This window comes from Oreochromis niloticus, linkage group LG12 (genome assembly GCF_001858045.2).
Source record: "Oreochromis niloticus isolate F11D_XX linkage group LG12, O_niloticus_UMD_NMBU, whole genome shotgun sequence".
Lineage (NCBI taxonomy): Eukaryota > Metazoa > Chordata > Actinopteri > Cichliformes > Cichlidae > Oreochromis > Oreochromis niloticus.
Genome location: NC_031977.2, coordinates 25,931,937 through 25,943,105, shown reverse-complemented (window position 1 = coordinate 25,943,105; position 11,169 = coordinate 25,931,937). Strand labels below are relative to the sequence as shown.

At 40.0% G+C, this 11,169-nt stretch overlaps 1 protein-coding gene across 4 annotated transcripts; it reads right to left on the bottom strand.

Moving 5' to 3' along the window:
* Positions 1 to 613: 613 nt before the first annotated feature.
* Positions 614 to 10,683, bottom strand: vdac3 (voltage-dependent anion channel 3). 4 transcript variants are annotated; one of them, XM_005473525.4, is made up of 11 exons: positions 10,539 to 10,682; positions 7,198 to 7,313; positions 5,852 to 5,923; positions 5,556 to 5,605; positions 5,067 to 5,069; positions 4,446 to 4,598; positions 3,888 to 3,940; positions 3,570 to 3,797; positions 3,308 to 3,458; positions 1,689 to 1,746; positions 614 to 1,589 (listed from the first exon to the last, which is right to left on the bottom strand). In XM_005473525.4, exons 2-11 carry the CDS (start codon positions 7,307 to 7,309, stop codon positions 1,498 to 1,500), a joined length of 972 nt encoding a protein of 323 aa, XP_005473582.1. In that variant the 5' UTR covers positions 7,310 to 7,313; positions 10,539 to 10,682; the 3' UTR covers positions 614 to 1,497. The 4 variants fall into 4 exon arrangements, with proteins under 4 accessions (XP_005473582.1, XP_003451079.2, XP_005473583.1 ...); XM_003451031.4 differs by lacking the exon at positions 7,198 to 7,313 and having other exon boundaries at positions 10,539 to 10,683; XM_005473526.3 differs by lacking the exon at positions 5,067 to 5,069 and having other exon boundaries at positions 10,539 to 10,681.
* Between the last annotated feature and the right edge of the window lie 486 nt (positions 10,684 to 11,169).

The following is an 11,169-nucleotide window of genomic DNA, read 5'->3' as shown; positions in this document are numbered from 1 at the left end:
GCAAGCTTCCCAGGTCCTGTGGCTCCATCACAAGCCCAATTCATCACCCTCCTATCACTGTGCTTGACAGTTATGAGGCGTTTGTGCTGAAATGCTCAGTTTCGTTTTCCCCAAATGTGGTCCTGTGTGTTGTGGCCAAACATCTCCACTTTGGTCTCACTGGTCCAAAGAATACTGTTCCAGGAGTCTTGTGGTCTGTTTAGAAGTCACTTTGCAAACTTATGTGCCACCAAGAGAAGAGGATTTGTCCTGGCAAGTCATCTATGGAAACCATACTTGTTCAGTCTTTTGCCAATTGTACTCCAACGTTGACATTTAACATAATAACCGTCCTGCAGAGTCTGAGATGCAGTTTGTGGATTTGTTGCAATTTCTGTGAACATTGCAAGGTCCAACCTGCAAATGCCAAAACATTTACAGGGGTGGTCAAACTTGCTGATGATCAGTTAATTATGTTTATTTAATTACCAGCACTTGGCCAATACTTACCCCTCCTACTTCCTATGGAAGTAGTACGGGGGTACAGGACTGCAGAGTCCTGTGAAAACAATTTTTCACATGACTAACATCAGTGGAGAGAAAAAAAAACAAACAAACCACAAGACACTAAAAATCTGTTTTAAAGTCTTTATTTCATTCATTCAATAAAGTCAGTTTGAGGTCCTAAATGATGGCTAACTTCCTATACAAAGCACAGCACAGGTAAAGTAAAATGTAGTGCTCAAGGTTTAACAGTTACAGGACACAAAACATGACAAGACAAAGAGGTCATACAGACATCCTAATTTTTTGACCAAACAAAACCTGAAAAATAAACTTATAGGCAACCGAGGGCTCACAGTGTTTTACTGTTTTATTTAGGTCTAATGGTGGAAACAAAGGCAGTCCACTCAGTCAGACACATGACCCGTTTTTTTCCTGCTTATTTCTCTCTAGCCTCTATTGCATCAGTTGTCAATATGACAATGAAAAGTCAAAAAAAAAGGAAAAAAACCTTATTAGCATTTAAAGCGTGCAACAAAACTACAATATACCTTAACAAGCACCCTCTAACAATCTCACTAATGTCTAAATCCCAGAGTATCTGAACAAAACCTTCATGAATAACACAGAATGACAGGGTGCTTCAGACACAATACAAAGGTTTGACACATGCTATTAAAAGTGCACTTTGTCTGGCCAAAGCAGCCGAGATGTAGCACAGTATTTAGAGAATGGGGTATTTGAATAAACTGGCTGCAAGACTATTGTATGCGGTACTCTGGTAATATATGCTCAAAACTGATGTGTGGGTCATGTCAATAACACTGTGAAATACTTGATTGCTTTAGAATTACAGTACTAGAGGTCTTGGAGGCTGTTTGGAGTTTCAGGGTTAAGGCCAAAGTGTGTGTGTCTCAGAGGGAAGATGTGTTGATGCGTTGCTGAGTGGGGCCATAGTGGTGTATTCTTCTCCTGCGTTTGCTTTCCTCTCCTCTTGCCAGTCCTGTTCAATCCTTACGCCTCCAGCTCGAAACCGAGGCCGATTTTGTGTCCACCGGCGTTCACGTTCTTCCCGTCGATCAGAGCAGAGAGGGTGAGCTTCACTCCTGCGGGAAAGAGCATCACATCATGTAACCATACAGATGCTCTTTAGGCTGTTATCACAGAAAACATGTTTTTTCTTTTAAAGAAGTCAACCAGCTAACCTGGCCTGAGTGTTTGTGTGTATCCAACTCCAACGAGGCAGGCGTTGTTAACCTTGGCCTGTGAGGAGAAACAGATCATCAGGTGAAATAGTCAAACACTGCATTAGGAGAGTAGATAGAGTAGGTTACATAATATGGAGTTTATCATAAATATGAATATCAATCAGCCTCAGGCAACTGCTGCAGAGGAGTAAGATAATGATGTTCGAGAAGCACGCAGCTGTAGGGATGACTCAGTAGGTAGCTTGTTCTAGATTCAAATATTTGAACAACTATTGGATGGATGCTCATTTTAAAAAAAAACAAAAAAAACAAAAAACAACAACAACAACAACAACAGAATGGTATCCAGTGACTTCCTCCGTATGCATTTTAGAGTTGTTGTAAAAATCTCTTGATGATTCTGGGAGGGGTTAAAACCTGTTTATCCTTTTTGTCATTGAATTTGTTTTATTAAGAAATAAGTATGGACTGTAATTCTTTTTTTAAATGTAACTTATTAATTCAATTCAATTCAATTTTATTTATATAGCGCCAAATCACAACAAAATATTAACAACAATATAAACATTTTTTGTGAGCCTGGTGTGATCAATCAACAGATGAAGACTTTCAGTGGCACCCCTTTACTCACAAAAAAAAAGCAAGGATGCAATAAATAAATAAATTAATGCATTTAGGTAAATTCATGAGTGAATTAATGAATTAATGCTAATAAAAATCTGTTCAGTGGTCTTTGGTCGATATGTGATTATCAGAATATCTGAAGTCCCTAGCAGGAGGTATCTTTAGAGCATTCACATTTTGCTTAATCATATCCTTTATTTTATTGTCAAATATCATTCATTTCAACTCAGCTTACTGAGTTTGCTTCTTAACTCATTATTTACACAGTCCACACACAATGGTTAAATAATAAATAAATAAATACAATTTTATTTGTATAGCACCTTTCAAGATAAAAGTCACAAAGAGCTTCACAGACCACTGAGTCCACAGATCTCAAGCTCAGAGTTCCAGAGTCTGGGCGCCACAGTTACAGAAGCTCTGTCACTTTTCATTTTCAGCCTCACGTTCTTATTGCTTACTACCCAATATTATTGTGCCGAAACAGTAACTACCATAGCGGGCATACTGAAACACATCCATTCATCAATCAATTTTCTTAGCTGCTGGAGCATATCACAGCTGTCACTGAGCACATGGCAGAGTACAACCTGGACAGGTCACCAGTCCACAGGGCCAACTCAGAAACAGACAACCACTCAAACCTTCAGCCAATTTAGCAACACCAACTAAACTAACATGCATGTCTTTGGACTGTGACCGGAAGCTGGAATACCCAGAGACAACGCGTGCACGGACATAAACAACATGGAAACTCAACACAGAAAAACCCCAGCCAGACAGCAGATTTGAACCCACAACCTTTTTGTTATGCAGTAACAGATCTAACCACTGCAGCACTGTGCCACCCCTGAATACTGCTGTACATTTAACTCAAACCTCCAGCAGAGTCCCACAAAAATTATAGCGTGATTAGCTAGCAGTGAAAATGTATTATTTATTTATGTATTTTAGCATGTTAGACGTGTGCAGGATGTTTTGTCAGTTCTCACAGAGAGGGATGCATCCTTATCCAGCTGGTATTTGGCTCCAAGTCCAAAGCGTGTGTTATTGCTGCCTGCTGTCCAGGCCAGGTTGACGGCTGTTTCCAGGTTGCTGTTCACCTTTTGGTAAATGGAGCCACCGAACTCTGTGCCATCATTACTGAAATACAAACACCAAACACAATTTAAGAACTGAGGAGAAAAAAAAACAAAAAACTAAACTTAAAAAACAAGGTTTCCTGCTTCTTTGTGGTATGCTGTAGTGACTCACACGCTGGTATGAAGTTGGAAATCACCAGCCTTGTATCCAAGGGCAAAGTTGTTCTTGATGAGTTTAGATTTGGCAGTGTCGAAAGCCATCTGGTAACCAGCCAGCCAGCCCTCGAAGCCAAGCACGGCCGCTGTGTGGACAGTGGGGCCAGCCATGTCGAAGTCCAGGTCACAGCCCACATTCACAAAGTCCCGCTTGTAGCTGGTCTTCAGTTTGGCGCTCTTCTTGCTAAAGATCGTAATTATTAGCATGCTTATTAGACACATGTACTATTGAGAACATTTATTAAAAACCCTGAGAACAGAGGGTTACTCTTACCCAGTGTTCGGCACAAATGATGTGTCCAGACCGAGCTTCAGGCCGTTAGCCAGCTACACATAGAAACAAGGCTTTAATACATTAAGTACTGAAGTATAAGCCACCACATATTATTAAACCTTCTCCTTATTTTCTGTCATACGTATATGTTTTAAAGAGGTAGGTACTCATCACCATTATCCAAACACTCAAAACTTTGTTTTTTTCTACTCTTTGATGTCTCTAATATTGTCATCACAGACACAAAGCTTTAGCCATGAGACACACACTTGCCATCCAAATTTCTTGTCATGAGGAGCAACCAATCAATAATAATATTTTTTTTTTTTTTAATTAAAACAAAAACACATTACTGGCAGCTCAGCCTCCTAGTAGATCCACCTATGGTATGAATTTCAAAACCCTACGTTTCCCCTAGTTATCAAGATCTCACATTCACAATATTTTCAGAAAACATGACCTCTGACCTCTAACCTTGAGGCAGAGGTCACTCAGATTTAAACACATCTGAGATTTGTAGTAGATACACCTATGTTATTTTGACACAACCCCCTTCACCTGGTCCTCCAACGTGATTTCTGTTGTTAGAGTGTTGTCAGTGTTCCACTTCTGGTTGAAGGTGAGGCCCAGATCTTTCATTTTGTACTTGGTCTCCAGGTGGCCTCCTGACCTCCCTGTATCTGTGTTGTTGGAGCCAGAAGTGGTGAACTCCTGTAGGAGACACGGATCAAGTAATGAGGGGGAAAATGGAAGATGAGGTGGAAGGGAAAGTAGAAAGAGACATCAGAGCACAGCTAAAGACACTAGAGGCCGGGGGAAAACGGAGACAGGGATAACAAGCATTACGTTTTTGGCTTTTCCTCTGCCAAACAATCCCTCACAGGGTTGCATGACTGGTTATTCAAAAAAAATTTAAAAAATAAATCTACGGCTTTAAGATGCAGAAGTGCGTTGGGAAGGTAAACTGAGGACTGTGAGGGAGAGGCTGGTCATGAGTGTTTGACGATCAGTGCTATTACAGCTGCGGTTGGGATAATGCTGTCACTTAGGTGAGCCATTACTGCAAAGAAATAGTTGGCAGAAAGCCTGCACACAAACAACTGCTATCACTCTTGCACCCTGCAGTGCACCTGCGTTTAATGATTACATATGCACACACACTCACTCTTCCACTCTTACCATCTGACAGGAGCATCCAAAGAAGAAGCAGAGAAAAGAGAAAACAGAGGAAGTTGGGAAAACCACAGTCTACATGTGACAGTTTAACTGCTTGCTGGGAAAATGAAAACCAGAGCTACAAAAAGTAAAAGTGGATGTCTTTTTGATGCTGTCTGAGTGAGGCTTAAAGCTGGATCAGATTTGGAAAACTGTATGCAAGTGCTCATTTGTGGTTTTACTATGGTAGCCGGTTTATGGCAACACAGATACATGGCACATCTTGGTGAAACTCTTTCCCTTCGTGATAGAACAAGCTGCTTCAGAGGAAAGAGTACGGAATAAACTTGTTCAATGGAGTGTTTCTCTGCTGACTGTATGTAGAGGCACATCAGGCACTCTGACATGAAGACCTCCAAAGCCTTGAGTCAGACGTTTGATCTACATCTAGGTGCTTAGAAAGACGTTTGAAACTAAATTTAAAACACATCCAGTGACAACAGTAATACTTACAACTCCACTTTGAGACTTGGTCTTAACATCTAGTTTCAGTATTCCATAGCCTGTGGAAAAGAAATTAGGATATTTTAAAAAAAAATAAATAAATACATATATATTACTAAGAAGGGCTGTAAAAATAATCTCTCTTTGCACTGGCCAGAAAAACAATAGACACCTGCAGCACAGAGCACACGAAGCATTCTCGGAAAATCAGTCCTGCACTATAGTTTCTGCCCAAACAGCTTCAGTATGATAGCAACAGAAGAGCAGCAGTTAAATATGCATGTTAAATAGATTTCTTCACTTACCAAAGCCTTTACTGAAGATATCTTTGGCAGATTTCCCCAGATCCGAGTATCCAGGAGGGACGGCCATTGTGCCTGAGGAAAGAAATGTACAAATAGTTTAATCACAGCAGTGACACACACACACACACCCACACATATGTGCACTTTTCATGTAAAGAGATACTCCAGCAATTTAGAAATATACTTTTACAATACTGGGGAAATTGCAAGATTTAAAAGTCTGTCCAGCAGAGCACTAAATATCCAGATTTCTAGCTTTCCAGTTTGGGTTAAAGTACAGATCTGTTGGATCACATATTTGCCTTTCATACCTCAACCTGTGAAACATTTGTGCCATGTAGAATAGTACAATATGAGCTTTCAAGCGTTACTGAAGCACATATTGTGTAGTTTTTCAACAAAGATTAAATGGATACAGAAACAACAGCGGAGTGTCCCTTTAAATCAAGATGCTAAAACAAAATGAATTTTAGAGCTCTGTACTTTCATGGAAGCCGTGCAGTGCAACGCAAATAGCACTTCTGAGGCCATACACACATGCTGACAGCACCGCCAACAGCATTTTCGATCAACCATCTACTCACCAACAATCATTACACATCAATACAAGCCAGTAGGGGGGCTGTCTGGGTGCTGGTTATATCCAGCTCCTCTCCTCCCCCTCTATCTTCCACAGAAACCCTATTGATTGCCTAGCAGCAGTACATGAGCAAGCAGCAGAGGTTGTTAAACTAATGAAACTGTTTCCCTAGTTTAGGAGGTCAGTAAATATACAAGTCTTTTTTCTTTTTTTTTTTGCAACAGCTGTTGCAGAATGAACAAATACAGCATCATTACTGTGAACAAATATCAACATAGCATATTTTTTGCAGACTGCGGCCAGGTCACTGCAGCAGAGCCAGCACAAGCAGCGGCTGGTTTGGTTACTCAGCAACTACCACTCCTGCACACCACTGCACTGTACTGTAGTGTTTCAGAGGCATCAGTGTCCCCTGGGTCTGTGAAGAAGACATTTTTAACAAGGTGACAGCCTTGGCATTGACTTGTATCCTATAAGTGTTTAATATTTTACTACAAGCACACCTTTTTGTGGTTCCTGCTCATGCACCCCTCACCTAACTGGTCTCTTCTACAGAAGATAGCTGCATTTCCTAACACATGCAAGACTGGGCCACTGCAGACAGATCAAATGCTGTCACTTGGGGGAAAAAAAGATAACGGAAAGCAGATGAAAACTGCTTAGACCCAAAGAGCCCTTCTCTCCCTGAAATGAAGCCAACATGCCATCCAGGGACCCTGATGATAATCCATCTGTGTTTTTACATGTAACCCCCCACCCCACTCACCATGTCCCTTTGGTGCGTGGCTCTGACACGTCACACAGTGGTCTTTGTTTTCTGCATGTTTGCCTTTTCCTGGCATGTCCTGCTGCAGTACAATCCCAACATTCTGTGCCATGACTCTTCAGATGAGAAGTAAAAGGAGCGACAATGGGAAACTTTTGGCAAGAAGTCCTTCACCACTTTAATTAACAGCATCATCGCACAATACAAACTCTTGTTTGAAAGTGGCTCACAGCATGTTACAGCTACTGTAGCCATACTTAACTGATGTAAACCAGTGCACTCTGTGCACTGCATGCAAACCAGGCCTGTGTGTAGATGTGAAAAGATCTTTTGAAATGGTTTTTCCTCCATCCCCCACACAAAAGTACAAAAAACAGAACACGTCACGAAAGTAAATCACACAGGTAAATATGCACTTTAATGCCAGGTTCCTTAAAGTCTGGCGCATCACCTGCAGAGATCTATATTTACAATAACCCCTCTCCAAATGCACCATTTATACACAAAGATTTTAACTCAGAAAAAAAACGGCTTTCAGTTCAAAGTATTTCATTTATAATATTTAATATTCATGACTAAAGAAGCGATAGTGAGACTTAAATTGGGCCTACTACCTTTACAGGGGTAACCAAGGTTTTAAATAAAGAGGTCAGTATCTGTAAAAATTAACTCCTGTGAGCCAAAAGTTCTGGTTTTAGACTGTTCTAAGCACTTTGTTCTGTATGACATGGGAGAGGGGATAACTGATTTGCTATTTAAATCTTACTGTGTTCAAGAGGGAGCCAATCAGGAGAAAGCTGGCTTAAATGGGGAAAAGATGCTAAAACATATGAACTCAATGTGTGCACCAAAGCCCAGTTGAAGAAAGTGTGAATCATGCAAAGCTATTTAACAGAGTTCAGGGGGGAATAGCAAATGTAGTAGACACCAACTTTTAGGCTGATATGGCCAACTTTGGGATAAATCCAATAGTAAGTGTCTTTTTTTTTTTTTTTGGTGATATGTCACAAATGAATGTTCAATATTCACTCACCCTCCTCTAGCTTTCTAATATTTTCTATCAACCCCTGAGTTAAAACGCTGACTCTTAAGCTAAAAAAACTCTCCAACTTTTGGGATAAATAAAGCTTGCGTTATCTTCCTTCATTTTCACATAATACAAATGTTGAAATATCCAGTCCATCACCGGTGGTCTCAATATTCATTTCCGAGACACTCAGCAACTACGTGGCAGACCACATGCAATTCCCAATCTGTCTTTGTCATTCCACCCGACAGACAATCCTTCTCCACTCTCTATCCCCTCACCCCCTTCTCCGCATAGTCCATTTTCCCCCCCTTAGTTTCCTCACCAAGTCTCAGCTCTAAATTTAGCCCATGTGAACATGACACTGAATTACATGTGACTTGGCTTTCAACATGTGTTCTCCTCCAGGTTCAGCCTATTAAGACCCCTATATACATTTTTTTAACAAGTATTGCACTTTTATTGTACCTGCAAAAACATCCACCACTCATCGTAATACTTACAATGTGCATACGTTATTATACGCAAGCTGTAGCCAGGTGATAGAGTGGAGTGAGCGCAAAGGTCAAGATGACTCCACATAAATGACATGGGAGTATTTGAACACAAACAAAATGTTAAATGACTTAAAAATCCATAGAACTGTCCAACGCAACATGCTTTGAGTTCATACTGCTCAATTTGTGAGCAGCACAAATTCCCAGTATTTATGTTGCACTCTTTCAGCTGACTAATTTGAGTGTTGTTTCTTCTCTTAAATACACTGTGAAATATAAAAACATCTAAATATCTAATCTGAATCCAGATTAACTGTGGAGAAGACCAACTTATATATATTACAGATTTTTAACCTCTTAAGTTGAACTGACATCGTCTGCAGGATTAAATGAAAGGAATAATTCTGACATTCCCATCCAATAAAAAGCCATAAAAAGGTGCAAAATATGCAATTAGGCAGTTGCACAACTCTAGCATAGCGTACAGATAACCAAACCAAGATAACTGTGTGTGTCTGTTTGTGTACCATAATGTAGGGAATGTGTGTGAGAGATAAGGTGAAGTGCAGTCAAGTTATAGCTTAAACGTAAAGTGAAACATGCAGTTCTGTTCTGCATCAGAGTCACTTTTAATGGGTTTTAATGTGTACAGTGACAACAAAAAGACTTCTGCTGTGTGTAAGCAAGTGTTTACAAGTAGCTTTAGTTTGTACAATGCTTGCATCATCCAATAGTGGCATTAATATACCTTTTAACAGTGACACAATAAGGCATTTAAAGGCCATCAAAAGGCCCGTGGACAGTAACTCTCTTTCAAAGAAGAGCTCGGGCAATGGTGAAATTCTGAAACTGAAAATGATCTTCTTTATAGTTTCCAGCAGTGCTTTTCACTATCTAGTTAACGACTTAATTTAAATACAGCACTAGACTTTGCACCAGCTCCTGCTACATGTGCTGCAGAAAGTGCTGAGATAGGTGTGAACCACGTTTACTGAACTACTCTGCTAAACACACCATGTGAGGACACCACTTCTAAATTAACCCAGGCATCTTTTTTTTTTTATTTCTGCATAACACACACCGATGCCAATAACAATGAACAGCAATGATTATCCAAATATCGGCTGATAGCACTTTTCACTGATTGCTTTATCCAAATAACCTAATAAAACTCTGTCTCACCAGGCCATTGGCAAGGATAAGATTCTATAATTAAACAGGAAGGAAAGCCTGAACAACAGGTTACAATCAATGACAAAAGATAGCGGTGCTAGTTGTTAATGTTCTTTTGTGTTTCTTAACAAACACACAGATAAGACTTTTAAAGTAGATTTATGGTCTCACGTCCCCCTGTCCTTAGCGAACATGCTCATGACCAGATGCGTCCACCGTTTCATATACATCTCCTTTATTTAAAAGCACAATCTCTATTTTAAGTTGTGTATTTCAAATGTTGCAGCACAACAGTGCAATAAATCCCACTTATTATCGCTCATAAAAATTTGTTTTGTTGTTTTCGCTGCATGCCGTCAACACTCGTGGTAAGTTTTGAGAAGAGGGCTAAACTTCAGTTTTTCGAGGATGTTTTATGATAGTTAATTTTGGCTAACTATGGGAACACACAGGCCTGAACTGGCATTAAAACCTTGGCATAGCCGTCTGCGGCGGCTACTCCCACCCTTGTGTGACTCATATCTCACTAAAAATCATGCGGTTGTTGACAACAACTACCATTGCAGGAAAAAAAATCGCAAAACAGTACCTTAAAAAAATTTAAAAATAAAATAAGGGACTTGCAAAAGACTCTTAGAACTCACCTTTATTTTTGTAGCGGAGTGTTGCAGAGTTTAAAAGGACTGCTCGCTGCAGCGGAGCACAGTGAAGAAAGCAGAGGAAACCAGACTGAGCAGGCGCAGGTCAGACCTCCAGCAGAGGGCGGGGCCGTTGTGCAAGTGACATTGGGCACTAAATCTCTCTTTTATTATAAAATGTTTGCAATATGCACATTGTGTCCATGACGCACACATCCCTACTCATTCATTAGAGAATAAATTAATGCCCAGCAGCTGTTCTATTTGAAATAGAGAAAAATATGTTGATATGAAGCCGAAAAATGTAACAGAGAGGTCTAAGAGGTTAGTAATTCCAGTGTATATAAGAGTACACTGGAATTACTAAATATTAAAACACGGCCATCTTCATACATTAAGAGAAAATGGAGGGGAGAAAGGATATATAATTATAATGCCTGAGGGAGAATAGACAATAATTTAGAGATTTCAGTGTAAATGTACCAGCTAACAGAAATAGAGGGAGTTTGGTTGGAAGAATCTGATCAGATTTAATGCTTTATTACACACACCCCACCCACCCTTTCTGCTGAAAACCAAAATCCAAAACCCAATGTACAAACTGCTACCATGTTTTGGGTTTTTTTTCCTTTTATTA